General features: G+C 39.3%; 2 protein-coding genes across 2 annotated transcripts; one reads left to right on the top strand and one right to left on the bottom strand.

The window, feature by feature from the left end:
- Positions 1-246: 246 nt before the first annotated feature.
- On the top strand, positions 247-16,937 carry nr1h4 (nuclear receptor subfamily 1, group H, member 4). Its single transcript, XM_028585506.1, has 10 exons — positions 247-389; positions 1,132-1,296; positions 4,710-5,087; positions 10,378-10,518; positions 11,876-12,018; positions 12,102-12,200; positions 12,537-12,636; positions 12,740-12,886; positions 15,602-15,715; positions 15,796-16,937. Exons 2-10 carry the CDS (start codon positions 1,209-1,211, stop codon positions 16,032-16,034), a joined length of 1,449 nt encoding a protein of 482 aa, XP_028441307.1. The 5' UTR covers positions 247-389; positions 1,132-1,208; the 3' UTR covers positions 16,035-16,937.
- A 717-nt stretch (positions 16,938-17,654) lies between these two features.
- On the bottom strand, positions 17,655-20,976 carry c1qtnf13 (C1q and TNF related 13). The gene is made up of 2 exons (XM_028586189.1): positions 20,899-20,976; positions 17,655-19,114 (listed from the first exon to the last, which is right to left on the bottom strand). The coding sequence occupies exons 1-2, from the start codon at positions 20,939-20,941 to the stop codon at positions 18,042-18,044; spliced, it is 1,116 nt and encodes a 371-aa protein (XP_028441990.1). The 5' UTR covers positions 20,942-20,976; the 3' UTR covers positions 17,655-18,041.
- Between the last annotated feature and the right edge of the window lie 804 nt (positions 20,977-21,780).

Here is a 21,780-nt window from a genome sequence, read left to right on the forward strand (position 1 = left end):
TTAGTCAAAGAAAAAAAAAAGTAACACCAGCTGTTTGCTAATGACAGGATCCATGTTCAATGTGTGATGTTTGTGTGTTGTGTGTGGGGGGGATTTCTGGTCTGCTGGAGAATTCATGAGGCTGCCTCTTGTCTTGGTGAGATAAAGAGGGATTTTTTTTGGAGGCAGGATGACATGGACAGGAATGGACAGTTTAATTAATAACCACCATCCATTTCTCCCTGACCTCAACTAGTCACACATGCTCTCACTGGAGCCCAGACACAAGCAGCTTAATGTTCATGAGCAAATATTGATTGAGCTGTAGCTCACGGCATGGATATCAGAAACAAGGCTGAAAAAGAGGAAAGTTAGCGGGCAGGAATTTAACATTAACTGACTGGGAAAAGGTAAGAACTATGAGATTGAGTCTGAACATATTTCATGTTCACTGCTGAGCAGGTGCTTTCTTATGAGCCTGCGGCGTGCCACTGTATCTGAGGTATGTTTGGCTGTTGTGTGGGTTGTTAGATTGGACTGGAGGTTTCTGAATCCTTGTGGGTTGCTTTTAGATCTCAGGGGAAATTATACTGAGTTAATTAAAAAAAATGTGGCAGGTGAAGTCTATAAAAGTAATGTTTCACATGTTCCCATGTTGTGGACAAGTTTAAAAATGTGTCTGTTATTCATGTTATACCTTAAGCTACAATCTACAGTTCAGGTTTTACCATCGCTAACTAAGACTGAAGGCTTGCATAAATAATGTTTAGCAAAATGATATTAAAAAAGACAACGAGGATCTTGTGATACATCCTGAGCCCTAAGAAATGTGTATTTAAATATGTAATGTGACAGGAAAAACACCTATTCTGACAGGAGGTAGAAAAAAAATATTATTTCCATGACACGCTCTTAGGAAGGCCTTGCTGTTGCCTGACCTTCATCCCCCACCTCCCTGCATGCAGTTACTGAACATCTTATCAATGTGTGGGAGAGAAGACCTGTCAGTTGTGTTAATGCAGAGACTCCGAGGCTGATGTTTAATTACATTGCGATGCAGGTTTCAGAGGATCCTGCAGACCTACAGTATAAGGGTATCCAAAAGTTTTTCTCAATGCTTTACCGATCACATTATTTTTATGCTTGTTACAGAAGTAAACAGAAACCTACCATTACCACTACCCAGTCCAATCTGTGTTTTCTGAGTTGGTGCCCGACGACCATCCTGAATGAATGAATGGTGCCCCGACATCAATGTGGTGGGACCAATCCCACCCAGCGATGAATTCTCCATCTCAGAGAGCCCCCACTTGTTTGGTAAGTCTATTTGGTAGCTCACAGAAAGCAGAGTCTACAGCCCCACAGTGGTGTTTTGAGCTAAATGCTAATGGGTGCTAACATGCTCACAGCATAGACTGTAAAAAATACTGCACGGTGACATCACCTCAAGTTTGGTTATAGGTTATTTGAAACCGGACATGCCCATATTTGGACAAGGGTTTGGAGCTGGGGAAGATGAAGCGGCTAAGCTAGTGTCGCCTACGGTTCAATGGCGCTGCGTTAAACTATACGCTAAAGAGGGAAACTTGCCAATTTTAAACCGGCTGAAGAGAGTCATCTGGTGGAGTTTTGCCGGCGGGTAAACACGGACCTCCGGGCACTGGTGCTGTTTATCTGCATGCACAGCAGTACCCATAAGTGGTTGAAATCAGTAGACTTTCCCTAGCGCTAGCTTGCTTTGCAGGGTGCAACCGGACACTGAACAAGACATTTTTTGGTAAACAAAGGGGTCGAAGAGGTCAGTTTAAGACAAAAACGCAGACAACACCCAAAAACAAATTAACAGTTATTTTAATGTACACAAGGCCATGGTTAGCATTGCTACACGTCTATCATGATTGACAGGTCATTGTGTAGCCGTAGCCACATCCTAAAGCATCCCCTGCTTTATCGTCAATTTTAAAGTAAATGGGACCATCATTTACAATATGAACATCATGCTGTATTGAAGAAGACTTGAAAATAGCGATTGAGACCATAAACTCAAGATCAAAATGCTTACTGAGGTAATAAATCAAGTGAGAAGTAGGGTAATTTCCCCATAGACTTCTATAGAAACTGACTTCTTTTTGCTACCACTGGAGTCGCCCCCTGCTGGAAATTAGATAGAATGCAGGTTTGCTTCACCTTTAAGACCCGGAAGCTACAGTCTGGCTCACAGTGACAACACTAATATGCTGATGTTTAGCAGGTATAATGTTTGCCATGCTCACTATCATAGTTTTGCGTGTTAGCAAGTGAACAGTTGCTATTTAGCATTAAATACAGCTGAAGTTGATGGGAATGTCAGGTATTTGGTCATAAAACAAAGTATTGAACAAATTCAATTTGTGACCTGATCATGGCGTCGGATGAAAAGTCAGGGGATCACCAAAATTTATTACAAGTGATCCTAAAGGTAAATTGTCTGAACCAATTTTCATGGCAATCCATCCAACAGTTATGGAAATAATTCATGTAAATGTACCATCAACATTACAAGTAAGTAAAGCATAACAATAAATTCACACCCACTTACACAGGAGAAAAGTTAAACATATTCCAATAAAATATTTACATATTTGAGTTTCTGTCCATGCAAATACAATTACAAATAGTTTGGTGAGAGGATGATCCGTACATTTATTGTCACAACAACCAATCAACTATCCGCTATTATAGGCTGACTGCTCAAGACACACCTCCAACCTGTCCAAGTGAGTTGTAACATAACACCACGTGCTGCAAACCAGTTAGCGACAAAGCAGGGAAGTGAAATACATGTAGCAAGCTAAAAATAACAGATCAATGATTGAAATGTCCATCTTCTGTCATTCCAAGTGGTTGTGGTACAAATGCAATCTTGACTGAGCCAACTGAAAAAAGAAAAAGAAAAAACGAGACGAAAAACTGAACGTTATTCCAGGATCACTGTTGCACTTTTAAATAATCAATTAATTTAAACACATTTTGAACATGACGGTTGGTCAAACGATGGAGGGGATCAGTACAGAGTTTATCTTATAAGGCGTCTTACAAAAATGTTTGGCTGTCACAATCCTTGATAAATCTAGATATTTCAAAACCAATCTACCAATCTGATCTAAATTTTGAAAGAAAATACAAACATGTAGGTGGAAAAATAAATGTATGGATGCACATGATAATCATGAACCAGTTCACATCCAGGTCTGGTGGCTTACAATCTCACCATACAGTAGCAGTCAGCTGGTACCATTGCCCAAATCTGGAAATGACTATACATATTATAGCCAGCTACTTGGAACGATGTCAATAAATGTGACTGTGTGGTTAATGAGTAGCCGTGGCAACCTTTGCTCCTCTTGGGATTTCTCAAGCAAGCGCCAAGGAGTTCAGTACTTGATCTGCCGTTCTCCCGTCTTTCCCATCAAAAGAAATACATGGAAGATGATTTGTTAGTTAGAAGCGAAGGAAGGACTGGTCTACAAAACACACCTGGATTGTTGGGATCAGAGACTAAAGACTGAATAGTTTGTGTGTTTGGTTGCACAGAGATGGCCATGGTCCAGACCAAGTCTTCAAGAGGTCAGTGTTACATATATTTTACAGGAGTTGCATTAGTGTTGAGTGTGTCAGGAAATGACAGAATTGATTTGAGGGATTATTCTCATAGACTACACATGGTCTTTGAAACCATCCCCCTGCTGCTGTTTTCAAAGGGAATTTCATGTTGTGAAATGCCACACTTCTGGAAATCAGTAATGATGAAACAACCCTGTAATCCTGCTAACTATTATTGTATCCATTTCAAAAGTGCCAACTTGTTTGGAGTGGAGGTTACATGTCATTCTTAAAAGGCACATTGTGCTCTGAGCAAGAGAGTTGTTAATCATTTATGGGTTTATAATATGTGTTGTGAGGGTTACCTTCTACTGCTGAGCCAGTTTCTAGTCTAACAAGCTTCTGCAGGGATGCACTTGAATAATATGTGGCTTTCATGATAGGAAGTTAATGTTGCACAGACTGTGAAAACCCCTGTCACAAACAGATGATTTCGAGCCTTTGGTATTTAACTGCTTTCTGACGAGCTTAATCCAAGTTATATGAGGCTAGGTAATATCGACTTTACTAGGTGTGAAAGTTACTTTGTAATGGGTTGTTTAAGAGAGTCTTTATTGTCCACTAGGTTGGAAATTTGTCTTTGGCAAGCACAAGATACAACATGAAACATAGAAAGCTGCTTAACTCAAGTTCCTTTCACAAGCTTTTTTCAAAGCTTTCAACCACATCTTAAAATCACTGTCAGCAGACTGAGTTTTCTCAGCTGACATTATTTGGTTCCATATTTAGCTCCGCCAAGGAGGTTATGTTTTCGGCTAGGTTTGATGGTTTGTTTGTCTGTTTGTCAGCAGAATTATGGAAAAACTACTTGCCCGATTTTCATGAAACTTGTATGGAAGGGTGTAGCATGGGATAAGAAGAACTCAAGAAATTGTGGAGCAGTAGCAGGAAGGATACACAAATTATTTTTTTCTTTCATTAACATTTGTGAGAGGCATGGCCTTGGTAGAGGTATGCGCTCTCCGATTACCCTTCTAGTTATGCAATGAGACAACTAACCTATCACCATTCACTAAAGAAGGCTACAAGATCCAGCTAAAATAAAAAAAAGGGGGGCATGCTTTTATAATCCTTCTCCTTCCTCTTAGATATTCTGGCAGATCAAGGAAGCCCTCTCCTGCAGGATCCCGACATCTTACCCTTCACCAGCTATCCCAGCATGCAATACCCGTGCATAGAGCCGACCATGTCTTCCATACCATACTACTCCAGTCAGAACTACTACCCACAGTACAATGGAGATGAATGGTATTCAAACACGGGGATATATGAACTGAGGAAAGGACCGCTGGAGGTCAGCTTTGATGCTGAGATGGAGGATGTGTCTGCTGTGGTGCCTGCTGTGTGCAAGAGGACCCGGCACATGTCGCAGGCTGGAAGGGTCAAAGGGGAGGAACTGTGTGTGGTGTGTGGAGACAAGGCCTCTGGATACCACTATAACGCTCTTACCTGTGAGGGATGTAAAGGTGAGGAAAGCGGTGCTGTAGTGACACAAATGCACTGGAGTTTAAATGCAGAACAGTTATATGTGATCTTTACTCTGCTCTGTTCTGGCAGATTTGCTTGCATTTGCATGCAAAATGCAAAGTGTGAATGTCTGTGTTTGTATGGTTTAATGTACAGGCACAGACAAAGAGTCAGAATCAGAAATTAGAATCAGAAGGGAATAATTTCCAGGTAAGTAGCACTTATGAGGAATTTGCCTTGGTTGTTGGTGCATACATAAACATATTAAACATTAATATGAAATAAACAAACAATAAATACACAAACAAATAACACATACATATATAACTATTTAACATTAAAGGTAAAAAAAAAAAATTTTTACTTGTATTTTTTTGAAATATGTTAGGTCCATATGTGTCTGTGTTGTGTCATGAATGTGAACATGAACTGCTACCTCCTCTGTCAGCTCTAGCCACCGAAAAGAAATAAGTGGAAAAATCGGGTCAATTACAAAAGCTGGTCAGTCTGACGTGGTGTTGCCTGAGCTCATTACTATTCATGAGCTCGCCCAGTTGTGCTGGGTAAAGGATGCTGATAGCCCGGCTCTCATTGGCTAGCTGTTAGCCAACCAGAGTCAAGCAGCTTAGCTCGTTGAATATTAATGAGAACTGGCACAAATCAAGCTGAGTCTTCCTGTAGCTGCTTTCTATACCATGCTAGAGGGGAAGTAACGGTTTTTATGGCGTGAGGTTTTGGTCCTGATAGACCGCAGCCACCTGCCAGATGGGATGGGTTCAAACAGCAAAGTAGAAATGTAATTCTACAGACGTATGTCAGTATCACATTTGCCCCACAAAATAACGTTATGTCTTTAGCTGTTGACTTTAAAAGGGATGTTAATATCTAAAGTCCAAACAGCAGTTGGTGAAGAGTAATAAACACATGAGCTTTGTCATTTGTAATTAATATAAAAGCTTTGGTCATGCCGTTTGTGCAGAAAAGTGACAGTTCTTTTTCAGGAATATGCTTCTGTGCTGCTCTTGTTCCTGGTTTGTGTGCTGTTGATAAAAACTGATTACGGGTTGTTTAATCATACTTTACAACGATTACTACTACTGCTGTACACTGTAGCTTACTGCTTTTGATAACATTTAATTACATGCCGGGGACAGGCAGTAAATCCATGCAATCTTATAGTACATCAAGTTCAGGTCTGACTGTGACTTCTCAAGCTGAAGAAAATATGGAGGCCAATTTAAAGAGAACAAAGGATAGACGAAAGTATTATAGTCATTTTAAAACCCTTCTCCACGTAAATATGATCCACTTGGTGACAGCGGAATCGTGGCCTTTAGCTGTGTTTTTATGACAATGTGAATTTGCTGTGATTCCTGCCAAACCACCGGGTGAATGGATATGAGTGTAATTCCACACTGTGAGGTTGGACAATGCCAGGAGTGCAGCAGCTGGCCTGTCTTGCCGTTTGACTGAGAATAGGCGCAGGTCTACCCGGTTCTGCTGCCAGATTGGGTTCCCTCTCAGCTTTCTGCCGTACAAAGCAGAAGCAACCTGAGCTCAGTTACGCTAATGCATGTCATTCTGCTAAATGTTCTATGTCAGAATGTCTAATAACTGTTCCAAAGTTATTCTGCATGTGTGTGTATGTGTGTGTGTGTGTGTGTGTGTGTGTGTGTGTGTGTGTGTGTGTGTGTGTGTGTGTGTGTGTGTGTTTTGCCCTGCTGCTCTTCCTGTCTGGGACATTGCAGCCGGGTTCACAGGATTCTCTCATTGACATTATTAACACTGTGTAACCTACAAATTTCATTTATATCACCTTGACATGTTATCTTTATCTGGTTTAATAAGTGGAAAGCTGCATGAAATACATACTGAGAAATTATAAAAAAAAAAAATCAGATTATGTACTTATGTAAAAGTAGAAATACCACAATGAGAAAAAACTCTAAAATAATTCTGAATTAATAAGTGTGCTCAAGTTAAGTGCAGAAGGATTATTTATTAAACATTTGTGGCAATGGCTCAATTGATTATGCGTGGGATTTCCCCCTTTCTGGTCTATATGTATAAATAAATGCTACTTCACCAATGGACCATTATATAGCTAAAATATAAGTATTTTAAACTAAGTTCAAGTTCAAGTTCAAGGAGTCTTTATTATCCCCGAGGGGCAGCAAATAAAGTGCAACATAAACAACACATAAGCCATACAGACAACAGACACTATTGATGGAGGACACAAGTAAATACATACACAAAAGTCCACATCTCACATTGAATTATTAACAAGACCTATAGCAGCAGGAACAAAGGAGTTTTTGTGTCTGTTTGTCCTGCATTTAGGCAGACAAAATCTGCGGCCAGACGGCAACAACATGAAGTAGCTGTTCAAGGGGTGGCTTATATCAGCCAGGACTGACTGGGCCTTCTTCAGGGTCCTTGTCTCATATAGAGATTTTAAGTCAGTCAGAGAGTTCAGGGAAATTTTCCCACACACTTTAGTAATGTATTGTAGCCTGTTTTTCGTTTTTAAGAGTGAGGGACCCAAACCAGCTCACAAAGGCAAAGGAAAGAATAGTTTCAATAAAACAACGATAAAACATCCTCATAAAGGTCTTATCGACATTAAAATTGCGAAGTTTACGATAAAAAAACATACGCTGGTGTGCTTTTTTACAGACAGCGTCAACCTGAGGCTTGAAGGTGAGTTTGTCGTCTATTATAATACCGAGGTATTTGTATTGCTTCACTACTTCGATAACTTGATCGTTAATAAGGGTCGGAGAGAGGGGGGGATTCTTCCTAAAGTTGATCAGCATTTCTTTAGTAAAGTAAGTAAAGTAAAATGCTGTAACGTGAATGGTCTTTAGTACGATAGAACGATAAAATCTGAGCAGCAAGTGGTTGTATTTAGCCGCTACAGAGCTCCGGGACGTCGGCTACAAGCGGCAGTTCTTTAGCCGTCAATAGGTGACTGTGAGCTGGCTACAGGCACCGCCAGATAATGGACCTTTCATGGGCCATGGTAGTGGAGTTTAGCCAGACAAAGCTTAGCGTCATGCAGCGATCACAGTTAAGTTTAGGCAACAAAACAACTAAGCTAACTAACTATCCTGGTTTGGATTAAGACATTCCTGATGAATGAACAACTGTTTCTTGGGTGAAAGTATTTATTTTGTTTTCTCGCCACGAAGTGAACTCCGCTCTCTGGCTTGAAAGCGCTGTATTTTCCATTGAATACTTAAGTGCATATTAAAGTGTTTGGCATGCCTGGCCGAGTGGCACTATATCCATGGTATTGCAAGGGGGATTTCATTCTTGCATCTTTTGTTTTGTTGTACATGATCAAAAAAACATTCCCCCCTCTGCTTTTTTTCACAAATTGGAACCTGATTATGTGTACGTGAAAGGTGTCACTCGTACCTACAGAGAATTATCACCTGACTCTGCTGCTCGTTCGCCCCAACTCTACGGAGCATTTTAGTGTCTCATTGTTTTGGTTCTCCGGCCTTCAACATGGGTCATTCTCAGTGGTGGAATGTAACTAAGTAGATTTACTCAAGTACTGTACTTAAGTACAAATTTGTTGTACTTGTAGTCTCTTTTTATGCTAATTTCTTCTTCTACTCCACTACATTTTTGAGAAAAATATTGTACTTTTTACTCCACTTCATAAATCTGACAGCTTTAGTTACTAGTTACTTTGCAAAATAAGATTTTTGCACACAAAACACATCTACTTTATGAAAATACAAGGTTTTATTATGAATTAAACTACCTAACAATATATAGATCAACAAGTACAGCTAAATGATAAGCCCATTAAACACTTGATTGAAAGAATTGTTTTGATTGTTTCCGGTTTCTAAAACGTGAGGATTTTTCTGCATTGAGTACTTTTACTTTTAATACTTAAAGTACATTTTCCTGATAATACTTACATACTTTTACTTTAGTAACATTTTCACTGCAGGACTTTTACTTGTTACTGAGTTTGTTTTTGTGGTTTTAGTACTTTTACTTAAGTAAAGGATCTAAATACTTCTTCCACCACTGGTCGTCTCACCTCTCTCATCAGCGTTGTTTTGAGCTCCAGCAGTGAAAGACTTCTAAAAAACGACTGCACACACTATCTGCACAGGTAGACGGCAGACAGACATAGTTAGCGACTAGCCGATGAACATAACAGAGTGCTTAGTAGCCAATGAGCCAGATGTTTCCCTTAGGAGTTGTTGGAAACCAAAAACAGAGCTTAAAGGACAGTACAAATTGGACTTACATTCATCAGGTTGCCAGAAACAAGACTCTAGATGAACGATAATCTTGCTCTGTGTCTGCTTGATGTGTACATGGACAATTGTTTGTGAAGGTGATAGATAATATGTCAGTGTAGTGTACATCTTGTTTATGTTGCCCCCTAGTGGCCAACAAACCCAAACAAATCTGTTAATACAGATTTAAGTATTAAAACTATGACCAATCAATATGCAGAATGGGCTCTTCTGAAATGTATCACCATATACTGTATATTTATTATTATTTTATTATAATTCCTGTTATGGAGGTAATTTAGATAACAACATAACATAATGTTTATAAGATAAATGCAAAGTCAAATGCACCGGAGCAGAGGTATTTCCATTGAATTAGTAATAAATGCAAATAATGTACAAGTACTTCTGGAAGTCATTTTCAAACAGTAGGCTACTTAAAGCAACATTGTATAACATTGGTATTTTTTTGCAATTAGGCCTACTTCTAGGCCACTGTTGTAAATTTATGGAGAGCTGTGCGCATTTGTTATGACTACATTACTTATGATCAAAAACTAGCGAGTCGAGAACTTTGCTAACAAAGCCAAACATGAAGTGTGCAACAACACAAGACATAGCAAGCCAGCTATTACTTACTAGTCCAAGAGCAAGATGGCCAGTTCTGCGTCTGTCTTGCAGCCTTTTGTTTTTGTTTTTATTTATTTAGTGCCATGAAGCGTTACACACTTCTTCGCCAAAGTTACAAGGAGAAAGAACAAGCAATCGGGGAGCGCAGATTCGGAATGACAGAGGCACCATTCTCTCTATTACAAGTCAGTGTAGTGTCAATATAATTTTGAAGCTGTTATTTTAAGGTTAAATAGTTACACAAATTTGCTTTAAGTGAATGTACTTCCCACCACCATACTATAGTGTGGCCCATCAGAAAATACTAATGTACAAAATGTCTTGGCTTTGTATCAACATCTTCTGTACCTGGCCCATGATAATACCTCTTTTTGTCGACCATGTTCAGGTTTTTTCAGACGGAGCATAACCAAGAACGCTGTGTACAAATGCAAGAGTGGCGGAAACTGTGAGATGGACATGTACATGCGCCGAAAATGCCAGGAGTGTCGGCTAAGAAAGTGCAAGGAGATGGGCATGCTGGCTGAATGTGAGTATACAACAGTATCATTGATGGTTAAGAGACTCTGGTTCATGGTCATACTGACAGGATGTCGCAAAAGTCAGTAATTAATCAATGTGATGGGAAATTAATGACTTGTAGACACATTTGTACTTTTCTATGATGCATCAATTCAAGCTGATTTGCAGCGTCCACACACACACACACACACACACACACACACACACACACACACACACACACACACACACACACACACACACACACACACACACACGCACACACAGACATTACTGTCTAATCAATAGAGTCAAGAGAAACTGTCAAAGGCTCTCGTGGTGAGCCCCCATTTTCTATTCTGACATGGCTTATATCACACAATAGAAAGGTGCAGCTTGTGTTACTGTTACAGGAATAGAACCAGTTAAGCCACCTTAAGCTCCATTTAGAGAAATGAACACCTTCAAAGTGGCTGCAGTCATTAAAAGGAATTTGCTATAAAGTGTTGTTTTCTTAAAACATTTCTATTTGGGAATGTCTTCTGTATTTTCTATAAGCTGGCATACCTTAATGTGAGGAACAGAACTTGTAAATGTGAACATGTTCTTTTGGAATCTTTGGAGGATGATTAGTTATTGGGTCTAGTAAGAGCTGTCAGTTTAAAAGAACAGGATGACGGACTGGACTCCTGTTGCTCATAAATAGTTCAGGCAAGTTGTGATGAATATTGCAGGGTGGCAGGCATTCATGACTCTACCCGCTGGAGCAATAAGGACTCAACAAATTAGACATTTTTTCGGTCATAGTGTGAAAAGACGGATGCTAATTCACTGGAGAGATTGGTTTCCTCTCAAGTCTTGAAATTCTTTTTTGATTGAAATCGGATAGAAATGTAAAGGACTAACAAAGTTTTGCATTCATGAATTAGCATTAGAAAAAGTTATCATATTAAAGGATGGTGAAGTAAAAATATGTTTTCAATTAATGGAAAATATGGCCAGTGCTGCAGTAAAAGTAAAAAACGGTTACTGTTAGAAAAAAAAACATAGTTAGATTATAAAAACAGAAACTAATTGAATTCTAATTGAATGAAACAAGACAATAACTCAATGATTTAAATGTAAGCTGTTACTTATGGATCACTGACGTGTTAAAACGCATCACTGACATGTATGGATTACGTTACACTGAATATAATATACTATATGATGTTAAAGTATTAATGGCAGAACATTACAGTTAAGATTCTCACTCCACTTTGCAGTATTGGTACTAATGTTAATATGGCCTCATGATAAATGAAACAGAACATTTATAAATGCTGTTGAATAAAGAGCTGTGAGGTATTTAACACACATAGTGAAGACTTCATCACCGCTGGCAGGCCTGCTGACAGAGATCCAGTGTAAGTCTAAAAGGCTGCGGAAGAACACCAAGGCCTCCCCGGGGCAGTCGACTGGAGACGAGACAGAGGGGGCGGACAACATAGACAACAAACAGGTCACCTCAACCACCAAACTGTTAAAGGTAATCACAACCTCTGTCGTGTCTTGGGAATTATTTTCTCCAAATTCACTGAGTCATATAAACTGTGACTTTTTTCTGTTCAGGAAAAAGTTGAAATCACCAAAGAGCAGCAGGCGCTCGTGAAATCCATCGTAGATGCTTACAACAGACATCAAATTCCTCAAGACGTGACCAAAAAGCTGGTATATCATCCTCAATATCACTTCAAACTTTGCTTTTCTTCACACTATTTTAATTATGGACATTGGTCTTTCATGGATCTTTCAAGGATAAATAAAAGGTTGAATGAATGAATGGAAGAAAGATCAAATAGATGAGTTCCTGAAAACTGGCAACAGAGAGTGCAGCTCAAAGCCAGTACAGAAAGACGCCTCACCTGCACCATTCAGACCTCTGATGCCGCTATAGCTACTAAACGTAGTTGGCGTAACCAACTACTGGTGGAGTAGCTTGATTAGTCTTCACTCTGTTGATCTGATCTTTTTCAGTACTGTTAACTCTTGTTGTTTCTCCTACAGCTTCAAGAACAGTACAGCGCAGAGGAAAACTTCCTCCTATTGACAGAAATGGCAACAAATCAAGTTCAAGTTCTGGTGGAGTTTACAAAAAATATTCCAGGTATTGTTTCCTAGTATCTTATAGAATACAGACTTTTATTATACTAAGACAATGGATGATAACATAATGCTATATGTAATGGGTGGTCTGATGCCTCTGGCAGGCTTTCTCTCTCTGGATCGTGAGGATCAGATCGCTCTGCTGAAGGGTTCGGCTGTGGAGGCCATGTTTCTACGCTCAGCTCAGGTTCTCAGCAAAAGGATGCCCAACGGATACACAGAAGTTTTAAAAGAGAGGGTACGCAATAGTGGTGAGTCAACTGAAGTGATCCGTAAAAATGTAAGGCACTGACTTACACCTCTAAACTTGCATCACGCTAAATAATCCAAATGATTTTAAAGTGTGGAACTAGAACATATTTACTCCTAATTCATTACCTTCATGTGTCTTTGGTGCTTTTGCTCTACCAGCAGGCTGCACATGCAGCATCATGACATTTGTAGTTCCACCTGCGGCCAGGTCTAGTCTGATCCTGCTTTAATAATTGATCTGCCTGATCTGTGTGATGCAGCCGGGAGATGTGTGCTGACCTGTTGATCTCTGGCTGGGTGTAGGTTACACATGCACACACACACCCTCAGTGGGTATAGTTTCACTCAGTTTAGGCATGTGTGTGTGGGCATGCTGACAGGTAGAAGAAGAAGAGCATTCGTAGCAAACCCAATTCTTCAGTAGCATTGGGTTTCATTTCTTAAACCACACACATATACTGTATGTTTGTTTTTAGCAGCCTCACTGTTTACACATAACTCCCATATCAAATAGTTTACTGCTTGGTGGTTTTAAGAAATCATTTATATGTATGGGAGGTGTCATTATGTCAACCAGGTTGGACAGTTAGACAGACAGTGATGGCAAGAGTGTGTGTGTGTGTGTGTGTGTGTGTGTGTGTGTGTGTGTGTGTGTGTGTGTGAGTCACTGGGTCCCTCAGTGCAGCGCTGGTGTGAATAGTGGGGATATGAGACATTCACACTAAAGGCCAGTCTGGGAGAATAAGGGAGCAAAGCTGTCTGAAGAGACCATTGTTCCTTATCAAAACATCAAGAGTGCTATTGTCCACTTCTCTCCCTCTGAGCCCCCCTGGCATTTTTTAATGCTTGATGATGCGTCCGAGCAGACAGACACCCTCTGCTTGTTTGCAGAGCGTCAAAAGTAGGAAATGTTGCCAGTGTGCAAGAGCAAACATTTGAAGCGATATAGAGAGCAGTTTGTAATAATCATCCTTATTTATTACTGAATCATTACCTAAAGTAGAGCAACAGAGAAGTTTATATTTGTTATATGCTTAAGGTCTCCCCAAAATTGTTCCCTGTTTAGAGATGAATGATGACGGATCCTACTGCATTGCAACTATTGTATTTTAATTTGTACAAATGTATGACCAGGAAATATATAATCAAAGTGGAGTTAAAACACAATACAATCAAAGTATTTCAGTTGCAATCTTCCTGTGGAATAATGTACAATATTACACTGATCCATCCCCAGCTTACCATTCAGGTCCATACTATTTTGGACAGTATATTCATAAACGTACGCAAAAATATTTTGTTGTGTTCTGTTTCTTCCCCTTTTTTTATCATTCTCCTTAACTTCTTTCTTAAATTTCTCCTCCTCCTGCTGTGGAGAACTAGACTTGCTGCTCTCCTTCTATGTAAGCTTGGGTTTATTTTCCTGTTGATCAAATAGATGAACAATAATGCAGATTAGGGAGGACTGTTGAATGTCAGGGCTCAAAGTGCAGATTGTTATGTAACACAAGCTCTTTCTACTCTTTTACTGCTCTTCCTTCTGCATGTTCTGTACATGCATTGTACCAGATACAACAACTATACTTGTTCTTGTGCAGTGTTTTGACTGTGTTGACTGTTCTTTGTCCTGTACCGCATTTGACACATCACAGTTTATCACATGAGCACTATACAAACTAACATCATCTGCATACAGATACAGATCACCTCTTATTTTGAAAGTTAAACATCAGAGAAAGTCAGTTAACAATGTTCAAGTTTAAAGGTTCTATGACATACTGCTTTTTGGATGCTTTTATATAGGCCTAAGTGGTCCCCTAATACTGTATCTGAAGTCTCTTTCCCGAAATTCAGCCTTATTGCAGAATTACTGCCACTAGAGCCAGTCCCACAATGAGCTTTCCTTGGTATGTGCCATTTCTGTGTCTGTGGGGGGGGGGGGGGCAAGGTGGAGAGTGCGTGTGTGGCCTTGACCAACTGCCACTTTGCTTGTTTGCAAGCCACGATGTCTCTCTCTTTTTCATGGGTGGGCCAAATTCTCTCGGCGGGCAAAGCAGAGAAAGGGGAGGTAACCTTGCTCCTTATGACCTCATAAGGAGCAAGATTCCAGATCGGCCCATCTGAGCTTTCATTTTCTCAAAGGCAGAGCAGGATACCCATGACTCGGTTTACACCTTTCACCATTTCTAGCCACTGGGGGACCATAGGCAGGCTGGGGAAACTCATATTAATGTTAAAAAACCTCATAAATTGAAATTTTCACGCTATGGGACCTTTGAACATTTGGTGAAAGATTCCCAGTTAATATAAATAGATTGCTACAGCAGATTTAAAACTGTTCCATTTCAAAATATAAAATTATATATTATTTATTTATAATAATGGACAGCCGTTACTTTCAAGCCATTGCCAAATTAGTTGAAACAAAGCTAATTAAGCCTATCAGCTCCACAAAAGTCTGTATTTCTCAGTATGGCTATGTTTACAAAAAGGTGTCGTCCGGCGACTTTCGCGCACAGAAGCTTGAGTGAAGATAATTATGTTTTGTAATCCTCCTTTGCACTTTAGCTTGAAAATGTAAGACTTTCTCTCCTACCGTTTTGTTGTGTAATGTAACAACTTATCTTTGATCCAGACTAAGGCATTGTAAATGTAGTACTGTTTATATGCTAAAGCAACGGTAATTAATTAATTGAATGCATCCTTTTCTTCAGGTATGTCAGAGGAATTCATGACACCCATGTTCAACTTTTACAAAAGCATCGATGAACTCCAAATGGTGCAGGAGGAACAGGCTCTTCTAACCGCCGTAACCATCCTGACACCAGGTGAGCCAGCATCAACAGCTTTCAATGATCCAGAAGTAAGTTTTTGATATTCTAAAAGACTAATGTATCATCCTCTCCAGATCGGCCTTACGTGAAAGATTATCAGGCTGTGGAGAGACTTCAGGAGACCATGCTGATCGTGCTGAGGAAGCTGTGTGTCCTGCAACACCCACAGGACCCACAGTACTTTGCTCGTCTCCTGGGCCGTCTCACAGAGCTGAGAACACTCAACCACTACCACGCAGAGATGCTAACATCCTGGAGAATGAATGACCAAAAATTTACACCGCTGCTCTGTGAGATCTGGGATGTGCAGTGACACACCAGGAATAGCGAAGAAAGCACTAACCTAGAGATGATAACATGAACATTTCAACTTGCAAGACAAAGTCATGGTCCAACTACAGTGCATATTTATACTGGATGATGTGAGGATGTTATGTGACCTGTTGATGGCATTAGTCATACATCAGTGAATGTATAAGTGAATGGATGAATAGTTTGTGTTTATTCTGCTCATGTATCACAGCATCTTCATGTCTATCTACTGTGTGATTCAGCCAACTCAGACTGGTCTCATTGTTGAGATGTTTGAAAAAATAAGAGAGTTTTCAGTGCAAAGAGGAAACTCTTCAAGGGATGGGATTTGGCAAACTTCTTTTTACTGTATACCTCATGATAAACATCTTGAAGTCCCAATGTGATTAGCTTGACAAGTACAAACACTGAAACTTATTCAAAGCAAAGGTGCTGATAAAAAGTGTAAAGTTTAGATTACATTTAGTTTAAAAATGGCTACATTTATTTTTTATTTGTGAAACTCATAGTACTTGAGATAAAGGATACTTGCTGTAAATACACAAAAGTTGTATGTTTTCAATAAATAACAAGAGTAACAGAAAACGGTTTAGGTTGGAACATTCTTCAGAATATTTTCATACCTGTTATATTACTATTTATGAGTAGATATACAGACAGAAAATAGATGATTAATGTTTCTCTTTAATCTTTCTGAAACTGTCTAAATAAACTAAACTGAAATATGTTCAAATTACCCCAAAACATTGTAAAAATATTAATAGCTAAGGGCTAAAACCAATGACTTCCTATGCCTTTTTTATGTTATGCCTATATTTAACCCTCTGCTAATATTTCATTTCAGTGGGTATCAGAACAAATGCAAATCAATGACAGGACCATAGCTGTGTTTTTGTACGTTTGGCCAATTTTCTATAATTCAAGAATATTTAACACTGCTGTTGACCATTTTTAATTTGTACAATCAGGGTTGTAAATTGGTAAAATGGTTTCTCCATTTTCCTTTTTGTAAAGCTCTTTCTTTCTTTATATCTATCTTCATTTATGGTATCCTGCTATTATGGCTATAGTTGAAGAAGGCATGACTGTAGCAAAAGCTTCAGCAGCAATAACTCCCCCACCACCTGAGTGGTAACAGTAGTAGTAGTAATATCTGTGGGGAGGATTAATATTTTGAGAACTGTGTATATGTGAAAGTAATAAAGATGTCATCAGTTACAGCAGCTAACTTTTTCGGCATTTCAGCACCAACAGCATTAATTTAACTGACAGTGAATGAAGCAGACTGTATCATTAGCATTGGACTTAGAAGAAGAAACAAGACCTTTTGAATTTGTTGAAGTGTATGAATTTATTTAGTTTCCTGCACATATTAAACTAATGCACATTTAACATCATAAGATATACAGTACAGATATATCTACAATAAAAAGTTCCATATTATGACTATCACTCACATGATGTATCTCTAAATCTAATTTTTACATTAAGTAGATTTTGATAAACTATACATCATTTACATAATATTCTTTGCCATGCAATAGTAATTTTTACATTTAAAAAAAAAAAGCTTTTAAAAACCTCTAAATACAAAGAATTTCAAAAGTAAATCTATCTGTAAACCAAACCCCCAATTGTATTGATTGACAAGTTGTTACATAAACACAACTTTTCTTGTTGCCATGTCTTGCAGCTAATTGCACTTTAAGGACAAAAATAACCATATTGCATGCTGGTCAGTGACCATAATTGTATCATAGCACCATCTTGTGGAGAAATTTGGCAGCAACCGTTATCCCTGGAGTTACACATATATATGTCAATGGAGTTACATTATTCACACTAGAGAAAATAAACAAAAAGCAAAGAAACAAAGAAACAAAGCAGTAGGCTAAATGTAGTTACACTATACTGACCACAGATTTTTTTTTCCTGCTCTATCCACATAGAAAATAATCTACAGATTTTCTACTTAACCATCAGATTGTGTTATGAAGGGTAAAGACATTTAGAGTTGAGTTCTGTCCTGGGTGGTGGGAGGTGGGAGTGTTTCTGCTTCAAGATAAACCAGGAAGCCAGAAAAGGTGGTGTACCTCCCCTGGTTGCTGTAGACAGCATAACGCTCATCCTGCTGACTGTACAGCCACACATTGTCGCCTCGGCGGAGAGACAGCAGCAAGCTCTGACTTTGCATCTCCCGTCTCTTCGAAGTGTCCTCATCAAACACCATTGCCTGCACCTCGCCCTTCCCGGTCATCAGCTTCACAGAAACAGCCTTACGAGGGTGTTTTCCCACTGTGAAGGCGAAGAAGTAAGCTCCTGGGAAGCGACAGGTGAACAGGCCTGAGGTTTTGTTGAAATGCCCCCCGATGTTGACGTATTCCACATCAAAGGTCAGAGGTGGCTTGTCCAGCTGCCTGATACTCTGACCAATGAGTGTGGATGTCCGCGCCACAGAGAAGGCAGACCGTGGCTGCTCTGACGTCAGACCTCTGGCCAAGGGGTCAGCCTGAGGGGGACACTGTGGGTAGGACAGCCCTGATGGGGACAGGTGGTTTCTGATGTAGCCGGTTGGGGAGATGTCAGCATAGACGAGGTAACCAGAGAAGGTGATGTAAGGGCCAGCATTGCTGTACAAGGCATATTGAGGACTCTGTTGTAAAAGCAGCCACACTGTGTCCATTTCCTTCAAAGTGATCATTATGCTTTGGCTTTGAACTTTCCTCCCTTTCTTGCGGTAGTCATCATACGCTATAGCCTGCACCTCCTCTCCATTCTTCACCAGTATCACAGAGAGCATCTTCTTTGGAAATTTCCCCACGGAGAAAGAGAAGTAGTAAGCCCCGGGGATGCGGCAGCGGAAGTGACCGGTGTCTGGATTGAAATCCCCTCCAATATTGACCATGAGCCTGTCGAAGCTCACTGCCTTCTGCTTGCCCCCCACTACGCTGTTGGTTCGTGTGGCAGAGAAAGCAGAGCGGAGTCCTGTTGTCACTGGAGGGGCATGAAGGGGAGAAGCTGGTCCAGACCAGGCAATCATGATAAATACACATGCCAGGTAGCAGTGTGTGCTCCAATGAGCTAAATAAAGAGAATCAAAGAAATTACATTTACATACGTCACTGAAAGCATAGTGAGGTAGATACTTGAGATGTTTTTGCTGTCTTGTAGTTCTGAACCTGGTGGTCATAACTCCCAAAGGGTTCACAAGAAAAATCTGAGAGGATCACCAAATGATTAAAGGAATATTTCAACATTTTGGGATAAACGTTTATTGGCTTTCTTAAAGAGAGTTAGATGAGAGGATTGATATCACTCTTGTTTGTCCATTAAATAGAAAAGCAACAGCCAGCAGACAATAGTTTAGCTTAGGGCAAAGACTGGAAACAGGGGGAAACAGCTAGCCCGGCTCTGTCCAATGATAGCAAAGTCGTCCTGCCACCACCTCTAAAGCCCACCAATTAACACGTTATCTTGTTTGTTGAATCCGTTAAAACAAAAGTGTAAGAACAAAAAGGTTCTGCTCGGTGTTGGTAGGCAGATATTGTCACTGTTGGACAGAGGGGACTAGCTGTTTCCCCGTTCCCCATTTATGCTAAACTAAGCTAACCGGCTGCTGGTGTAGCTTCAGACGAGAGTGGTATTGGTCTTTTCATCTAGGCCTAACTCTCCACCAGAGAGCTAATAATAGGAGTATTTCTGGAAATGTGAAACCTTTTGATTTAAAAGGATAAAAAACATACTATATATGTATATATTTCAGGCCTCTAAATCACTGTTTAGTTATACTGCTCACAACACATATCCTGTGAGAGGGGTTTACAAGTATGCTTCAATATCAAAGTAAAATAAACTTCTTTTAGTTTGAGTCTTGCGTATGAGACTGAACTTAACCCAAAATGCCTCCAAATAAAATAATCCGAGTTGATAAGGAAGTCTGGCTCAGGAAGCCCTGTCGGGATAGATCTTGCCTCTCAAATCAGGCACTCCGTGGGAGCAGCAGCTGCTCTAATGTGGCTGATATTGTCTGTTCTCTCTGTGCACTGAGAGAAGGGACTAGATTAGGTGCTGGTTCATCTGTTCCTGTGTGTGTGGAACAATGCAAAAGGATTGGTGAGGTGCGGCAGGGCACAATGCTAAAAGAGATAACTTGGATAAGTTGTAGAAAATCTGTTATTATTAACATGTGAAGATTTTCATGAAATCTTTTGGCTTTTTAAAATCAGGACTTTTTACCTTTACATACATTGGAGAGCATGCCAGATTCAGATTCAGATATAATATTATTATATATCTTAAACAAAAATAGGCTACTATTATTACTATAATATTTTATAATGTTTGCAGACATGTACAGAAATAAATCAATTTAAAGATCCGATTGGTCTGATTATGACTTAGTGAGTGGAAACCTTGCACCTGTAAGGTAACAAACATGAGTAGCAATTATAGGCTCAGAATTTAGACCTCTGTCATCTCTTATATACACATTTTAGAAAACCCTAAAGATAGATATTTTTGCCTTAAACTGTGGTGGAAAAGCCAAGGTCAGTGTCAGGAAATGAGTGCGCTGGCAAAATAATAGCTTTATAGGAGTCTCACCTTCAGGTTGAAATAAACTTTTCAAAATAACATTTTGACGTTTCAAAACAATCAACAGTATAACATAATTTATTCTTATTGAAGAGAATCAATGTTTGTGTAGCAATAATGTCAAATATAGCGGGACTACAATAAACTAGAGCAAACTAGACCAGTAGAATTTACTATACTCCTGTCAAGACAAATAAAAAACAGATCATACATACATGTCTTATTCCACCTCTGTGTCTACACACAGACTCAAAAAAAGTAACCAAACCCACCTGTTGGGCTTTGTTGAGACAGAAAATGCATGCTGAACTTCATCTTCTTAGACAGCTTTGTAAATAAAGTTCCTCTTAGTTTGCTGCACAACTAAGACAATGCCCATGTAACAGGCCTGACACCCAAAGGGACAAAGCATCTGTCCATACAGACATGTCAGGAGGAGGAGCTCCAAGTCCCCTCCAATCTATAGCTCCCATTTAGCCTGCAGTGCAAAAAAAGTGAAAATGCTTATTGGCTCATGGAAGTGTTTGGTCTAATTCATGCTTTGTTTTGTCTAAGACATAGACAGATAGAATAGCTGCGGGACACAAAGTTTGGCTTTTCAACTTTAGAGAAACTCTTGCTTCCAAATCGAGCAGACAAAAAAGGTTCATGTTTAAAATGTATGAAATTGCCAAATAATGCACTGCCATATTAATGTCAATAGCAAAGATAATTTTAGAGTTCTGCGTCTCAGGTGTTGTAATGCATAAACTGCACTTTGGTGCAAAAAGGTTTGTGACAACTTAGCAACTGTACAAAAAGCATTCAAAGTGTTTATTAAAAATGAGCACTATCACAGTCTAAAAATACTCAATAAAAGTCCAATAATACTTGGGTGAAAATAAATATTGGCTGTAAAATAATCGTAAGAGTCCCAAACAAAAGGACTTTCTCACTCTCATTTTCCAATTCTTTAATTATGTGTGTGTAAAATGGTTGTAACCACAACTTTAATGTTGTATTATCATAATTTCAGGTTACAGTCTGATCTTATGCTTTATTTGGTTCATTTGGTGTTAAAGCATGAAGGCTAAACAAGAATAAAAGAAAAATAACTTTTTTAATAGATAACACTTTTGTATTGAAAATGAGAAGATGAAAAATAAACACATAAA

The sequence above is a fragment of the Perca flavescens genome, chromosome 8 (genome assembly GCF_004354835.1).
Source record: "Perca flavescens isolate YP-PL-M2 chromosome 8, PFLA_1.0, whole genome shotgun sequence".
NCBI lineage: Eukaryota > Metazoa > Chordata > Actinopteri > Perciformes > Percidae > Perca > Perca flavescens.

What these genes read in the sequence shown, in the direction of transcription:
- nr1h4 (XM_028585506.1), top strand. Translation starts at nt 1,209, where the DNA reads ATGAATGAATGGTGCCCCGACATCAATGTGGTGGGACCAATCCCACCC. An exon ending in GATGGGCATGCTGGCTGAAT is followed by an intron (nt 10,519 to 11,875) that starts GTGAGTATACAA and finishes CACCGCTGGCAG; the next exon opens with GCCTGCTGACAGAGATCCAG. An exon ending in AAGACGTGACCAAAAAGCTG is followed by an intron (nt 12,201 to 12,536) that starts GTATATCATCCT and finishes TTTCTCCTACAG; the next exon opens with CTTCAAGAACAGTACAGCGC.
- c1qtnf13 (XM_028586189.1), bottom strand. Translation starts at nt 20,941, where the DNA reads ATGAAGTTCAGCATGCATTTTCTGTCTCAACAAAGCCCAACAG. An exon ending in GTCTCAACAAAGCCCAACAG is followed by an intron (nt 19,115 to 20,898) that starts GTGGGTTTGGTT and finishes CTCTTTATTTAG; the next exon opens with CTCATTGGAGCACACACTGC.